General features: G+C 34.2%; 1 protein-coding gene, 1 non-coding gene and 1 pseudogene across 3 annotated transcripts; 2 read left to right on the forward strand and 1 right to left on the reverse strand.

The window, feature by feature from the left end:
• Nucleotides 1–158: 158 nt before the first annotated feature.
• On the forward strand, nt 159–231 carry TRNAV-UAC (transfer RNA valine (anticodon UAC)). Its single transcript has one exon. It is a non-coding gene; the product is annotated as a tRNA-Val (tRNA).
• Nucleotides 232–962: 731 nt separating this feature from the next.
• LOC145616852 (uncharacterized) lies at nt 963–2221 on the forward strand. The gene has a single exon (XM_081671574.1). The coding sequence runs from the start codon at nt 1013–1015 to the stop codon at nt 2072–2074; it is 1062 nt and encodes a 353-aa protein (XP_081527700.1). The 5' UTR covers nt 963–1012; the 3' UTR covers nt 2075–2221.
• Nucleotides 2222–2813: 592 nt separating this feature from the next.
• Nucleotides 2814–6313, reverse strand: LOC145625371 (pentatricopeptide repeat-containing protein At2g01510, mitochondrial pseudogene; annotated as a pseudogene). The gene is made up of 2 exons (XR_014110492.1): nt 4230–6313; nt 2814–4100 (listed from the first exon to the last, which is right to left on the reverse strand). The product of XR_014110492.1 is annotated as a pentatricopeptide repeat-containing protein At2g01510, mitochondrial pseudogene (transcript).
• Nucleotides 6314–12231: the final 5918 nt, after the last annotated feature.

Genomic DNA, 12231 nt, shown 5'->3' on the forward strand with positions numbered 1-12231 from the left:
CTCACAAATAATACCCTAAAGTTACAGATAACCATTAGCGGATGTAGTATTTAATTTTTTATGCACTTCGAAACAACGATCTTCTAAAAAAAAAAAAAAAACACGATTTAGATAATCATAATGATTAATTATGCTATTAGTTAAACTTATTACACAATGTTGCTGTGGTGTAGTGGTTATCACGTCAGTCTTACACACTGAAGGTCCCCAGTTCGATCCTGGGCAGCAACACAAGTAATTTATTATTATTATTAATAATTTTTTTTTTTTTTTTTTTTGTTAATATGCTTTCCATTAACCTACGGCTACCATATATATTATACTCGAGATAGGAGAACGAATCATCTTAAGAGTTACATTAATATTTAATAATACATGGAACTATAAAAGAACAATTATGGCTATTATTAGCCATAAAATCCGTTATCTAATTTGCCTAACAAAACGTTGGTGAAAATATATCAATTTGCATTTAGAAAAATCCTTTTCCAAACCGATATGTGACGATATTGTCCAATGCTGCTTGATAGCGTGAGCAAGGAGAACAAATGCCGTTTGAACCTTTGGATTTGTTGTAAATAGGAAAAAAAAAAAAAAAAACAATCAACCCAAATATTAGAATTCAACTAATCCGAATTTGATTCACGTTACATCTTTCGGAGTAATTATGAGAAAAACACTCCCCACAACTCCACAAGTGATGCTGCGTTCGATTCCCAAGTACCCCAACGATTTGATTAAAATGATTTAGTTAGACATCAGTCGATCCAAATACTTGTTGGTTACCAAAATATCCGATTTCGTCCTCTAAATCCCAAATCCCCCATCACATGGATCAAAACCCACCCACCCATAATGGGTCGAGTCCATTAACTACCCATCTCACCAAACCCCCCTAATCCATTCACCCCACCTCCTATCAACCCCACCTTCACCCACCACCACACCACCATTCACCACCACCCCTTCTTTTCCCTCTTTCTCTCTCCTCCCTTTTCTCTCTCCTCCCACAATGTCCTCCTCTCCTCAACCCCAACCCCAATCTCCACCACCACACTCACCACCACAACAATCACCACCTCCCTCACCTCCCACCACCACCACAATCACAACCACCACCACATCAACCCCACCACCACCACCACCACAACCACAACCACCACCAATCATCCAAGCACTCTCATACTCACCCCTCAAAAAACCCCAACCAATCCCATGGTCCCACGAAGAAACCCTCAACCTCATCAAAGCATACCAAGAAAAATGGTACTCCCTCAAACGCGGCCAATTAAAAGCCTCTCAATGGGAAGAAGTTGCCATCACTGTCGCCGCTCGTTGCGGCCTTGACGACCCCTCTAAGTCCGGCACTCAGTGCCGCCACAAGATCGAGAAGCTTCGAAAGCGCTACCGTGCCGAAAAACAGAAGATGGGTCCTAACTATAATTACCACAATCATCCCTGGATCTATTTCAGTCTCATGGATCAGCTCGAGCGCGGTCCCCTCCCCATCTCCGCTATTGCTCCCGCTGATGATTGTATCAATAACAATAACAATAATAGTAGTAATCATTATGTCAGACATGGTAGTGACGATGATGATGAGGAAGGCGGGGGTGTTCGGTTTGCGAGCATGGAGAAGCTGAGGAGGGATAGGGTTGGTGCGATGGGGCGGGGATTTGGAAACGGGTATCGAAGCGGGGGTATGAGGAGTTTGAGGGATTTGAAGAAGAGGAAGAGTTATTGGGAAGGGGATGATGATGAGGAAGAAGAGGTGGGGTTTGAAGATGGAGGGGAGGAGGTTGGTGGGGTGGAGGAGAGAGAAAATGGGAGGAATTTGATGGGTGAATTGGGTGCTCAAATGAGGGGATTTGCTGAGAATTTTATCAGAATTGAGAGGAAAAAACTTGATTTGATGAGAGATAATCAAAGATTGAGGATTGAAATGGAGAGTAAGAAGAGGGAGATGATTCTTGTTTATCAACATAAAACTATTGAATTGATTAACAAGGCTTTTACTGATGCTGCTGCTTCTTCCTCTGAAAAGAAGATGAAGATGATGAGTCCAGATTTGTGATGGAAAATTTCAGTTTTTTTAGTTGTCGCGTTACTAGTTCAAATTATACTTGTAACGGGATTATTAGTATCAAACCGAGCAAGTAATTTATATTTCCTGTTGTTAATTTTGTGCTACAAATTTGCAATAAAGTTTAGGTTGATGATCTGCAATTTTATTTGATAAATCTGTGAAAGTAGAAATGGTACTTTGGTTTGGGTGTAGTTTTGTAATATTGAGTAGGGTCAATCTTGTAATATACCAAGTACTGTACTTTATAGTGATATCAAAACTATGATTTACTTAAAATGTACTGTAAGAGGTTGAGAAGAACTCAGAATAACAAAAATGATGTTCTTCAAAAGAATCTTGTCTTTACTTTGCATGTTCAAACACTTCCCAGTTGTGTTCTGCTGCTTTTATGTTCAGTACATTGTGACTAACTGTTCATTATGGATTAGTTTAATAGTACTTGTAAAAGTCAACGCTTCTAAATTACAGTAGTTTATTGGTTTTTGAAATTTTTGACTGTTAATCTTTTCCTGCCAACAATTCAAAAATGAAAATGAAAATAAAATTAAAAATTGTTGACTGATAGGAGTTTAAAAGTCAACAAGTAAAAGGAGGAATCATGACTTAATTTGTCATTGCAGAAATTATTATGTTTAGCAAAGTCAATATTGGAAAAATTATTCATTTATCATTACATAATATGCAAATTAACTTTGACATAAGTTAATTCTTTCTACTGACTAATTCCTCCATTCTATAATCGTTGTCAGTACACTTGCAAATTTTATTTATTCTAAATCAAAGTAAGATAAAATACATTAGAATGTCCTCTTCATGAGGGGTACAATATACTTGCAAATTACCGCCATACCATTGCGAATTACTTCTGTTAAACATACATCACCACACCCTTACAAATTACTGCATACAATGAGCTTTTGAATCATGGTAAAAGTATAACTAGGATGTTTCAAACCAAAAAGTACAATTAGGTTGTTCTATCAAATTCTGGAAGCCATTAGTTAGGCAGTATAATTATGCCAGAAAATGACCCAAAATGTCATTAACTAGACACCAAAGTTACATCAAATAATTACAGAGATTCTTCTGCTTTACTAGCAACAGTTCTAGCAGAAAGCCAATACATTTAACTGCTTTTAGTAACAAATGTTGGCAACCTACTAAAGAATGACCAGTTCATCGCAGCTTAATCAGGGGTCAAGAATTCATTTTATGACTTGGTTGAATTCCCCTCTGAAGATGTAGCTGAGTTTACTTACCACTTGCAGGGAAGACTAGATCAGCCTTACAATGTCGATGGTAAGAGAAGACAACGAGATGGTGCAGGAGCATGAAGAAGACCAACCTCATCCTGATGATTGCTGGAACTGGTATTTAAACAACTTTAATATTGCTGGAACTGTAATTGCAGATAGTCAATGAAACCACTTCAATGTCATGACTTCAAGACAAACCAACGGTATGTAAAGCATACACTGAATCCTGATTTCTGGATGATTTCAATGCATCAGCATGTACAGAGTATGGGATCTGAAGCCTGAATATGCATCACAAAAGCAGAAAACAAAGGAAGCAATTGATACTGATATTGCTGCCACAACCTATGCCAAAGCTGCCTCTTTCTAACAAGGTCAAGAGGGGATCTTTTCCTGTCACATCATTATTATAGTATATGGTCAAGGAAGCTCCAAAAACTTTCCCATACTAAAACCCCAATAAGTAAAATGTAAAATAATAACCTTAGCTCCGTTAGTCCTCCCATAGTCCCATCTTCATGAATAGTGTTAAAACTGAAGTCATAATTCACATAGAAACAGATCCTCTGATGGTCTTGAGATTGGCATGTTTAATGGTTCCGGACATCATACAAAAGCTGCTTCCACCAGCAGGCATATGCACAAGTCGATTGATGCTTTGTTCAACATTTCTTCCAGAACATAAAAAGCACTGCTAAAGTTTCAGCTGATGATTTATAAGAAAAGAATGCCAGACCTAGGAACTGCATATTCTGCATCTTTAAAACAAACAAGGCATTAACCATGTGACCAATGAACTGGAAATATGCCAGAGCAAAGCAACAAAAAAGAGTCACAAGACCCATGGTAAAGTAATGGGAGCCATGAAATTGAGAACATGAAGACACCTTAAGAGAGAAACTGACTCCAGACTGTTTCTGGAAAACTGAGGGAGTAGATATCAGATATTGCTTTCACTGCATATAGGCACCGTCGGCATTTCAATAGAAGACTCCCATCTAGTTTACCAATGATCACCACAAGAACATTCGCCATCCTTGAAGTGATGGTAACGATTGACATCTCTTATAATTATCTCCCTTTGTGTCACTTTTGAGACAAATTTAATGAAGATATGACAATCCTCACATGCTCGAAGGTTCTTTGTGATATGAAGCCTTGTTCCAGGTTGAGTGCTGATAAGTCCAAAAGCAATTGCCAGCCTTTCACTGTGACTGCAAACCATACCGGTCTTCTCATCATCTTCAACATCATGGAATACAGTCCCAGTAGTTGGAGCATATCCAGCTTCCATTACCAATCCTGTCACCCTTTCCAATTCGGCATATATAGTGTTACACATGGGGTGTGTAGTGTCTCCAGAGAGGAAAGCATGAACTTCATTTTTCAATTCAATCCAACTACATGCTATGTTCTTTTTAACTCCTTTACCAATCATCAATCTTCTCACCCTTGCAACTCCATCCCATTGTCCAGCCTGTGCATATATATTAGACAAAATCACATAATTCCCCGAATCATTAGGTTGAAGCTCAATGATCTTCTCCAATGCTAATTCCCCCAATTCAATATTTCCATGGATCTTACACGCATTGAGCAATGAACCCCAAACAGCAGAATCCGGTGTAACCTTCATTTCCATAATGAGATCATGAGCCTCCTTTAGTCGGCCAGTATGGCCAAGGAGATCAACCATGCATGTATAATGTTGCACCGTAGGATTGATATGATACTCTTCAATCATTTGGTTAAAATATCTCCAACCTTCATCCAGTAAACGACCATGGCGACAAGCAGAAAGGACACCAACAAAAGTAATATGATCAGGCACATAACCTTGTCTGATCATTTCCTCAAATAAGTCGATTGCATCATCGTAACAACCATGCATAGCATACCCAGAAACCATAGCATTCCAAGCAACAACCCTTTTCTCCTGAAGCCTCTCAAACACCCTCCTTGCCACTCTAACCGACCCACATTTTGCATACATATCTACAAGAGCAGTCTTAACCTTATCTTGAAACGCAAACCCTTGCCGCCAACTAAACCCATGAATCTCCCTCCCCTGAGGAAGAGCACCAATGTCAGCTGAAGCTGAGATAACTGTCACCAAGGTAGCAACAGTAGGCCTCTGACTCGCAAACGCCATCTCACTGCACAAAGTAAGTGCATCTTCCGGGTGCCCATTTTGGGCATAAGCAGCAAGCATAGAGTTCCACAAAACAACATCCCTACTTACAATTTTATCAAAAACACCTCTAGCACTCTCCAAACAACCACATTTTGCATACATATCAATAAGTGCAGCACCCACAAACACATCATTCTCCCAACCAGTTCTGATAACATGTTCATGAATCTCCCTACCCTCTTTAACAGCCAAAAGCGCCGAGCACGCCTTTAGCACAAAAGGGAAAGTAAAGTTATCAGGATTAAGCCCATGATCAAGCAACTGATAATAAAGTGATATAGCAACTTGATAAGGTCCATCCCACGCATACCCACGAATCAAAACATTCCATAAAAACAAATTACTCTTAGGCATTTTATCAAACAGTTGGTGTGCATAAACCAAAGCATTGCAATTACAATAAAGATCAACAAGTTTTGTAGCTAAACCAACATTTAAAGCTAACCCAGATAGGCAAATTTGAGCATGAATCTGCTTACCAGGTTCAATCGCCCTTTGAGAAATACAAGATTTAAGAAGAGAGGCGTAATCTGCAGGGGACAAAGAACAACTGGGGTTGATAGAAAAATTAGACTTTGAAGATGGGTAATCAAAGTTTTTGCTGTTGTATCTATAATTAGTAGTTACTGGTGATGCAAAGGAGTGATAATGAGCATTTTTCAGAAGTAAAAATGGTGGAATGAAGAAGATATGGGTGTTAAGTTCATTGAAAAAACAGGGTAATGAAGAACAACAGTAAGAGATTTTCCGCAAGTTTATTGCGGTATAAAGAAGCATTTTGATGCATTTGATTGAAGACGAGTTTCCTTCAATTGGGGTGATAAAAGGCCGCCCTCTCAAAGAGGTTAAATTTGTAAAATTACAGGTAAGTCGTTTCGGGGTAAAACCAGTAGCGATTTAAGATAAGTAGCAGTTTTCCGATAAACGGTGAAAAATACTTCAATTAGTTGCAACAACTTTGCCATTTAAGAAATTAATTACAATAAGTAGCAGTAACGATTTAAGATATGTCCCGTGTGATGCACGAATTATTTATTGAATTTTAAAATAAAAATTATTATCTAATATATATAATGTACAATTAAAAAGAACAGATGTAATGTGATAGATCTTTTTTCAATTTCTCTGAACATTTAGGAAAAATTCTAAATACTGAAAATAAAACTCTAAAATAACTTTTTTTTTTTAATTTTTTTTATTTTTTTATTTTATATCCTACAAATCTATTCAAATCTAATATATATATATAAAGGGGAGTTTTTCCCCGAGGTTTTAGAGAGCCACGGAGGATTTAATTTTCTTAGCGCCATGTAGGATTATAAATTTAAGTTGTAGCCAATTAAATAAGAGATTTTTAATTTCTTTTACAATTAAATAATTCAAATGCCACGTAAGCAAAATTAACGAATGAGATTTTAAAGTTTAGATTAATTAAATACAAAATATTATCTTTTGAGATTAGGAATTTTATCTAATATAAAATATTTTTTAAAAAAAAACTAACAAACCGTGCATCGCACGGGCTTCATCTAGTTTTATTGAAAATAAAACTCTAAGATATTTTTTTTATCCTATTCTAGAAAAAAAATATTCAAATAAATCCTACTTAGCATATTAATTATTAATTGTCGCCTACGTGACGCGACATGTCAAGTGTCTTTGTCTCGTGATCTGGCTAAAAGTGATGAGTTAGAAAAAACTCGGAATTTCTCATGTAATAAAAATTTTGGTTTGATTTTCAAATAATTGCTTTGATGCATAAATGATTTGACTAAATCATTTGTACTCTAAATATTGGTAGTGTTTTAACTATTTAATTTCAAAAAAAGAAAAATATATTGGAACTTATAATTCGATTTTACAACTCAATTGAATTAAAAAAAAATAGTTTGTTTGAAATATTATCATATTCTCTCATAAAAAAATCAAATACAGTTGCGATACCGGTGGCGGTGCAGATTTAATGCCATGGCGAGCCTTAATTGCAGCTCCGTTGGCAGCCGAGCCATCGATAACCATAGAGGCTTGTCGTTCTTTGCACGAAAATACTTTATCCATGTGTTCATATATAATATAGGTAATCACGACAAATGCATCTCTAGCACAACCCATAAACCCGCCATGCGAAAGGCAATGTTGAAACTATTACCAATGAAAAAACTTATACATTATACAATTTAAAAGATTACCTTTTCCTCAAAAAAAAAAAAAAAAATTTAAAAGATTACCTGACTTGCTCAAATTGTTTTGTATCTCTCCTATTCATATCCAAATACTATTAAACCATCGTAAATTAGAGATGAAATAATAGTTCTTAACAAACTATTTTATATTATTTCCTCCATCCCTGGAAAATTGACATCATCAAACGCGGCAAACATCTATAACTAGAATTTTTTAAATACATATTTTATTATAAATATGATTAAATGTTACTCCCTCTATTCGATTATTCCTACAATGACGTGACACACAAGCCGATATACATTATTTTACTAATATATATTTAATTATCAATAATTATAAATTAAAATAATTGTACATACTCCATTGATCAAGGTAAGGGCTAATAATAGTGCCAAAACTCATGGAATACTTGTATAAAATGGAGTAATAAAGTTGGCATTGATATAATATAACTTTATGTTAGAAGTTTGCATTGATACAATATAATGTAAGAACAAAGGAAGTAATTTTTTTTTTATAGAATTATAAAGAGGTGAAAGGCTTCTATTTATGGTATGGCTTCTTGTGTGTATGTATATCATGTTGGAATGCCCATGACCTATATTCATAGTTGTAAATAGAGCATGAAAGAAATGCCCGGAAGATTCTAGGAACTTTCTCATCATTCTTGTATTCGTGATGTTATAGAAAATTCACGAACTATGTTTCTAGTTACTTCCTATGTTAATTGTTAATAAGAATTCTCTAATCATTTTAGTGGCTTTCATGATACAAACTAGTAGAAAATCTAGAGAAATGACAAATGAGTAGCACTACTAATCATGCTACATGTATATAAAAGCTTTTAGTTGAACCAATACTCCATCAATAGGTCTATGGTAGACCCTGGTCCATCTAAAATAGGTGGACCACTAGCCCAAATACCACAATCCATCATCACAAACACATTACAAATAAAGCGGCCCAACCTCTCCTTTCTTTCTTTCCACTCCAACAACACTCTCACATAATAAACTAGATGAAGCCCGTGCGATGCACGGTTTGTTTGATTTTTTTTAAATAAGTTTTTTTTTTTTTTTTTTTTTGTGTATTTATGAGCCTAAATTTTGTTATATATTTAGATAAAATTCCTAATATTAAAAGATAATATATAATATTTAATTAATTTAAACTTAAAAATCTCATTCGCCAATTTTGCTTACATGACATTTAAATTATTTAATTCTAAAAGAAATTAATAATCTCTTATTTAATTGGCTACTATTAAGATTTATAATCCTACATGGCGCGCTGAGAAAATTAGATCCTACGTGGCTCTCTAAAAACTCGGGAAAAAACTCCCCTTTATATATATATATATTAGATTTTGAACTTATAGCCATCAACACAAACACTACGAAAAATTCTCGTTTCTCTCTCCTCTGAAAATTCAAGCATAGCCATGGATGAAAAGCAAGAAAACAATGCAGAAAGGTAAATAAAATTTCTGAACTTATACTTTGTTTAAATTTCTTTGAATTTGCAATTACTCGTTCGTAGTTGTTATAATTTGTTAAAATTTCATTCGTAGTTTTTGTAAATTGGGTATAATTTTTGAACAATTTTCACATTTTTTAGGGACCCAAATTCTTCTGATAGTGATGAAGATCAATTGTAAGTAAATTAAAACCCTATATAATTGTTGAATTTTGAAATTAAATGATGAATTGAAACCCTGAGTTATTTGAACAGGACAATTTCTCAAATCCGAAACAAAAGGAAGAAGAAATTGGATATAACAAGTCCAATTGTTGATCCAAAGATTTTAAAAAAGATAGACAAGCAACATTCAGAAAATGGAGAAACCGGGTAAATCATAGGCTCAAATATTTTGTGTTTTTAGTTCATATAATTCGTAATTGCTGTTCAAATGATTTGTGGTTTTAGTACATATAATCTGTGATTATCGTTCAAATATTTTGTGGTTTTAGTTCATATATTTCGTGATTACTGTTCAAAAATTGATATTGTTATTTTTTAAACTAAGAAGCATTTATTTTATAAGTTCAAATGTTTTGTGTTTTTAGTTCATATATTTCGTGATTACTGTTCAAATATATTGTGGTTCTAGTTCTTATAATTTGTGATCAATGTTCAAATATTTTGTAGTTTTAGTTCATATAATTTGTTATTACTGTTCAAATGTTTTATGATTTTATTTCATATAATTTGTGATTCCTGTTCAAATTTTGATATTGTTATTTTTTAATCCAAGAAGCATTTGTTTTATTACAGCAACCAATCTTAACTTCAACCCAAATCCACCACTCAACACCAATCCAAGAAGCTGAGAATCAAGCTCAAAAGAAGGCTGAGAATCAAGCTAAAAAGGAAAGTCAAAAGGAGACTGAAAATCAAGCTAAAAAGGAAGCTCAAAAGAAGACTAAGAAAGAGTCTCAAAAGAAGAAAGTTCAGAAGAAGCAAGAAAATGTTAAGAAGAAGAGAGAGGAAGTTCAGAAGAGTGAAATTAAGGAGAAAAAAAAGAAAAAGAAGAGATAATATTCATGATTTCTTTGATCTAGACAATGTTGTGGATCTAAATTATAACCGAAAAAGAAGTAAAAAAATCAGATAAAATAGGGAAGAGTGATCTTATAAAGAAGGGAAAAAAAAAAGTTAAGATGACGGGATTTGAAGAACAAGGTGAAGTTGTATTTAATTAAGATAATAGTGTATTTAATGTCTGGTCCACATAGGATAGGTGGACTAGGGTCTATGTAAGAATTTGTAATACCCCATCAAATTAATGGCCTAAAATTTGGGCCATACCCAACAACTTACAAGAAAATGTTGCTTGAAAACACAAGTATTTGCATGCCTTCGAATTGACCATGATATAGGAGTCAGGAGATACCAAAGTTTACTTGTGTTCGGTTTTGAATCTCTATTTTCGTTGAGCTTGGGAATAGTGTAGGAAATATGACTAATAGCAATTAAAATAATCAAATGGCTTATTGGAAAATGTCGTGGCGTGACAATAGATCACTGCCCGACATTCAGGGATACACGTCTCCAATTCTTTGGTGTTTTACAAAGAGTTTGATTGAAAACACCTTCAAATAATGCTCAATCGAAAAGAAGATCATGAAAAATCATTTTAAGAGAGGATATATTCTCACTTTTTCCATGTTTTAAAAAAGGGACAAAAAAAGATCTTTATATAGTATATGAGCGTGAATCGAATAAAACGGATTTGTTCATGAATGAGAGTGAACCAGGTACAATAAATGTAATCACCAAATAAACCAAAAATGAATAGCATCTAATTCCCCCAATTAAGCCAAAAACAATTGACTAATTAAGCATATTTCAAGAAATTAGCTTGATTTAGGAAGCCATGAAAATTACTATGCAATATTTTTATGTAGGTTAGAATGTTAGATAAAGGAGAAATTACATATTCTTTTGAATCACAACTTATTTTGAGTTCTCTATTAAAACTCCAACAAAAAGAGCGCAAGAGTAGATAAGGCACAATTGTTGGTATTAATCTATACTATATACTAAAGTAATCACCAGAGTTATCCCTTAAGTACACATGTCACATTCACAACAAAAATTTTCCCGCCCAAATATTTTTTAGCTTTTTTTTTAAATTTCTTTTTTTCCCTTAAAAAATAACATGATAAAAAAAATTTAATGAAAAAAAACTTACAATAATTTATAAAATATTTTAAATAATGTATCTAACAAGAGAATTTTAAGGATAGACATGATATGAATTCAAATTCAAAAATAAAAAATGTTACATATAAGCCATTTCATTTAAACTAACTCCATTTTAATTGAATTTTATTCATTTATTTATTTATTTTTATTTTCAAGTCTTATTATTATAAATCCGTGCATTTGCACGGGGATAAAACTAGTTTAATAACAAAGAAGTGCCCCACAAGTTAATTGCTGATAGAGTTTCGCGGCTAGCTGAAGATTACAACAGGTATATTACCATTTATGGTGTTTGCAAGCTGCATGTGGAGTTTTGGACAACAGTCTTAAGGTCTGGAAGCCTTCTCCTAATGTGGCAAAAGTTAATTGTGATGCTGCAGTTGGTGATCGAGGATGGTTGGATCGGACTAGCATAGGTGTGGTAGCAAGGAACGCATTTGGGATTTGATTTTTTGCACCAACAAGCTAAGAAGATTTAGAATAATAATTGCTTTGATGCATAAATGATTTGAGTGAATCATTTGTACTCTAAATATTGGGTAGTGTTTCAACTGTTTTCTTTCAAAAAAACAAAGTATTGAAACTTATAATTCGGATTTACAACTCATTTGAATTCAAAATAGTTTGTTGGAGATCTCAGATTTTCTCATTAATTTCATTATATTGCTGCTGAGATCCTTATCTTCAGCAGCACGTTTCTGGTGCGACAAGGTGACATATCAGTAACCCTTCAAGTAACCCCACTTAAGTAACCCCTCTTGTAACCTCCCAGACAAAGTAACTCCTGACTGACCAAATAA

Source organism: Chenopodium album, chromosome 3 (genome assembly GCF_948465745.1).
Source record: "Chenopodium album chromosome 3, dcCheAlbu1.1, whole genome shotgun sequence".
Lineage (NCBI taxonomy): Eukaryota > Viridiplantae > Streptophyta > Magnoliopsida > Caryophyllales > Amaranthaceae > Chenopodium > Chenopodium album.

Coding starts and splice junctions, on each gene's coding strand:
- LOC145616852 (XM_081671574.1), top strand. CDS start 1,013: ATGTCCTCCTCTCCTCAACCCCAACCCCAATCTCCACCACCACACTCA.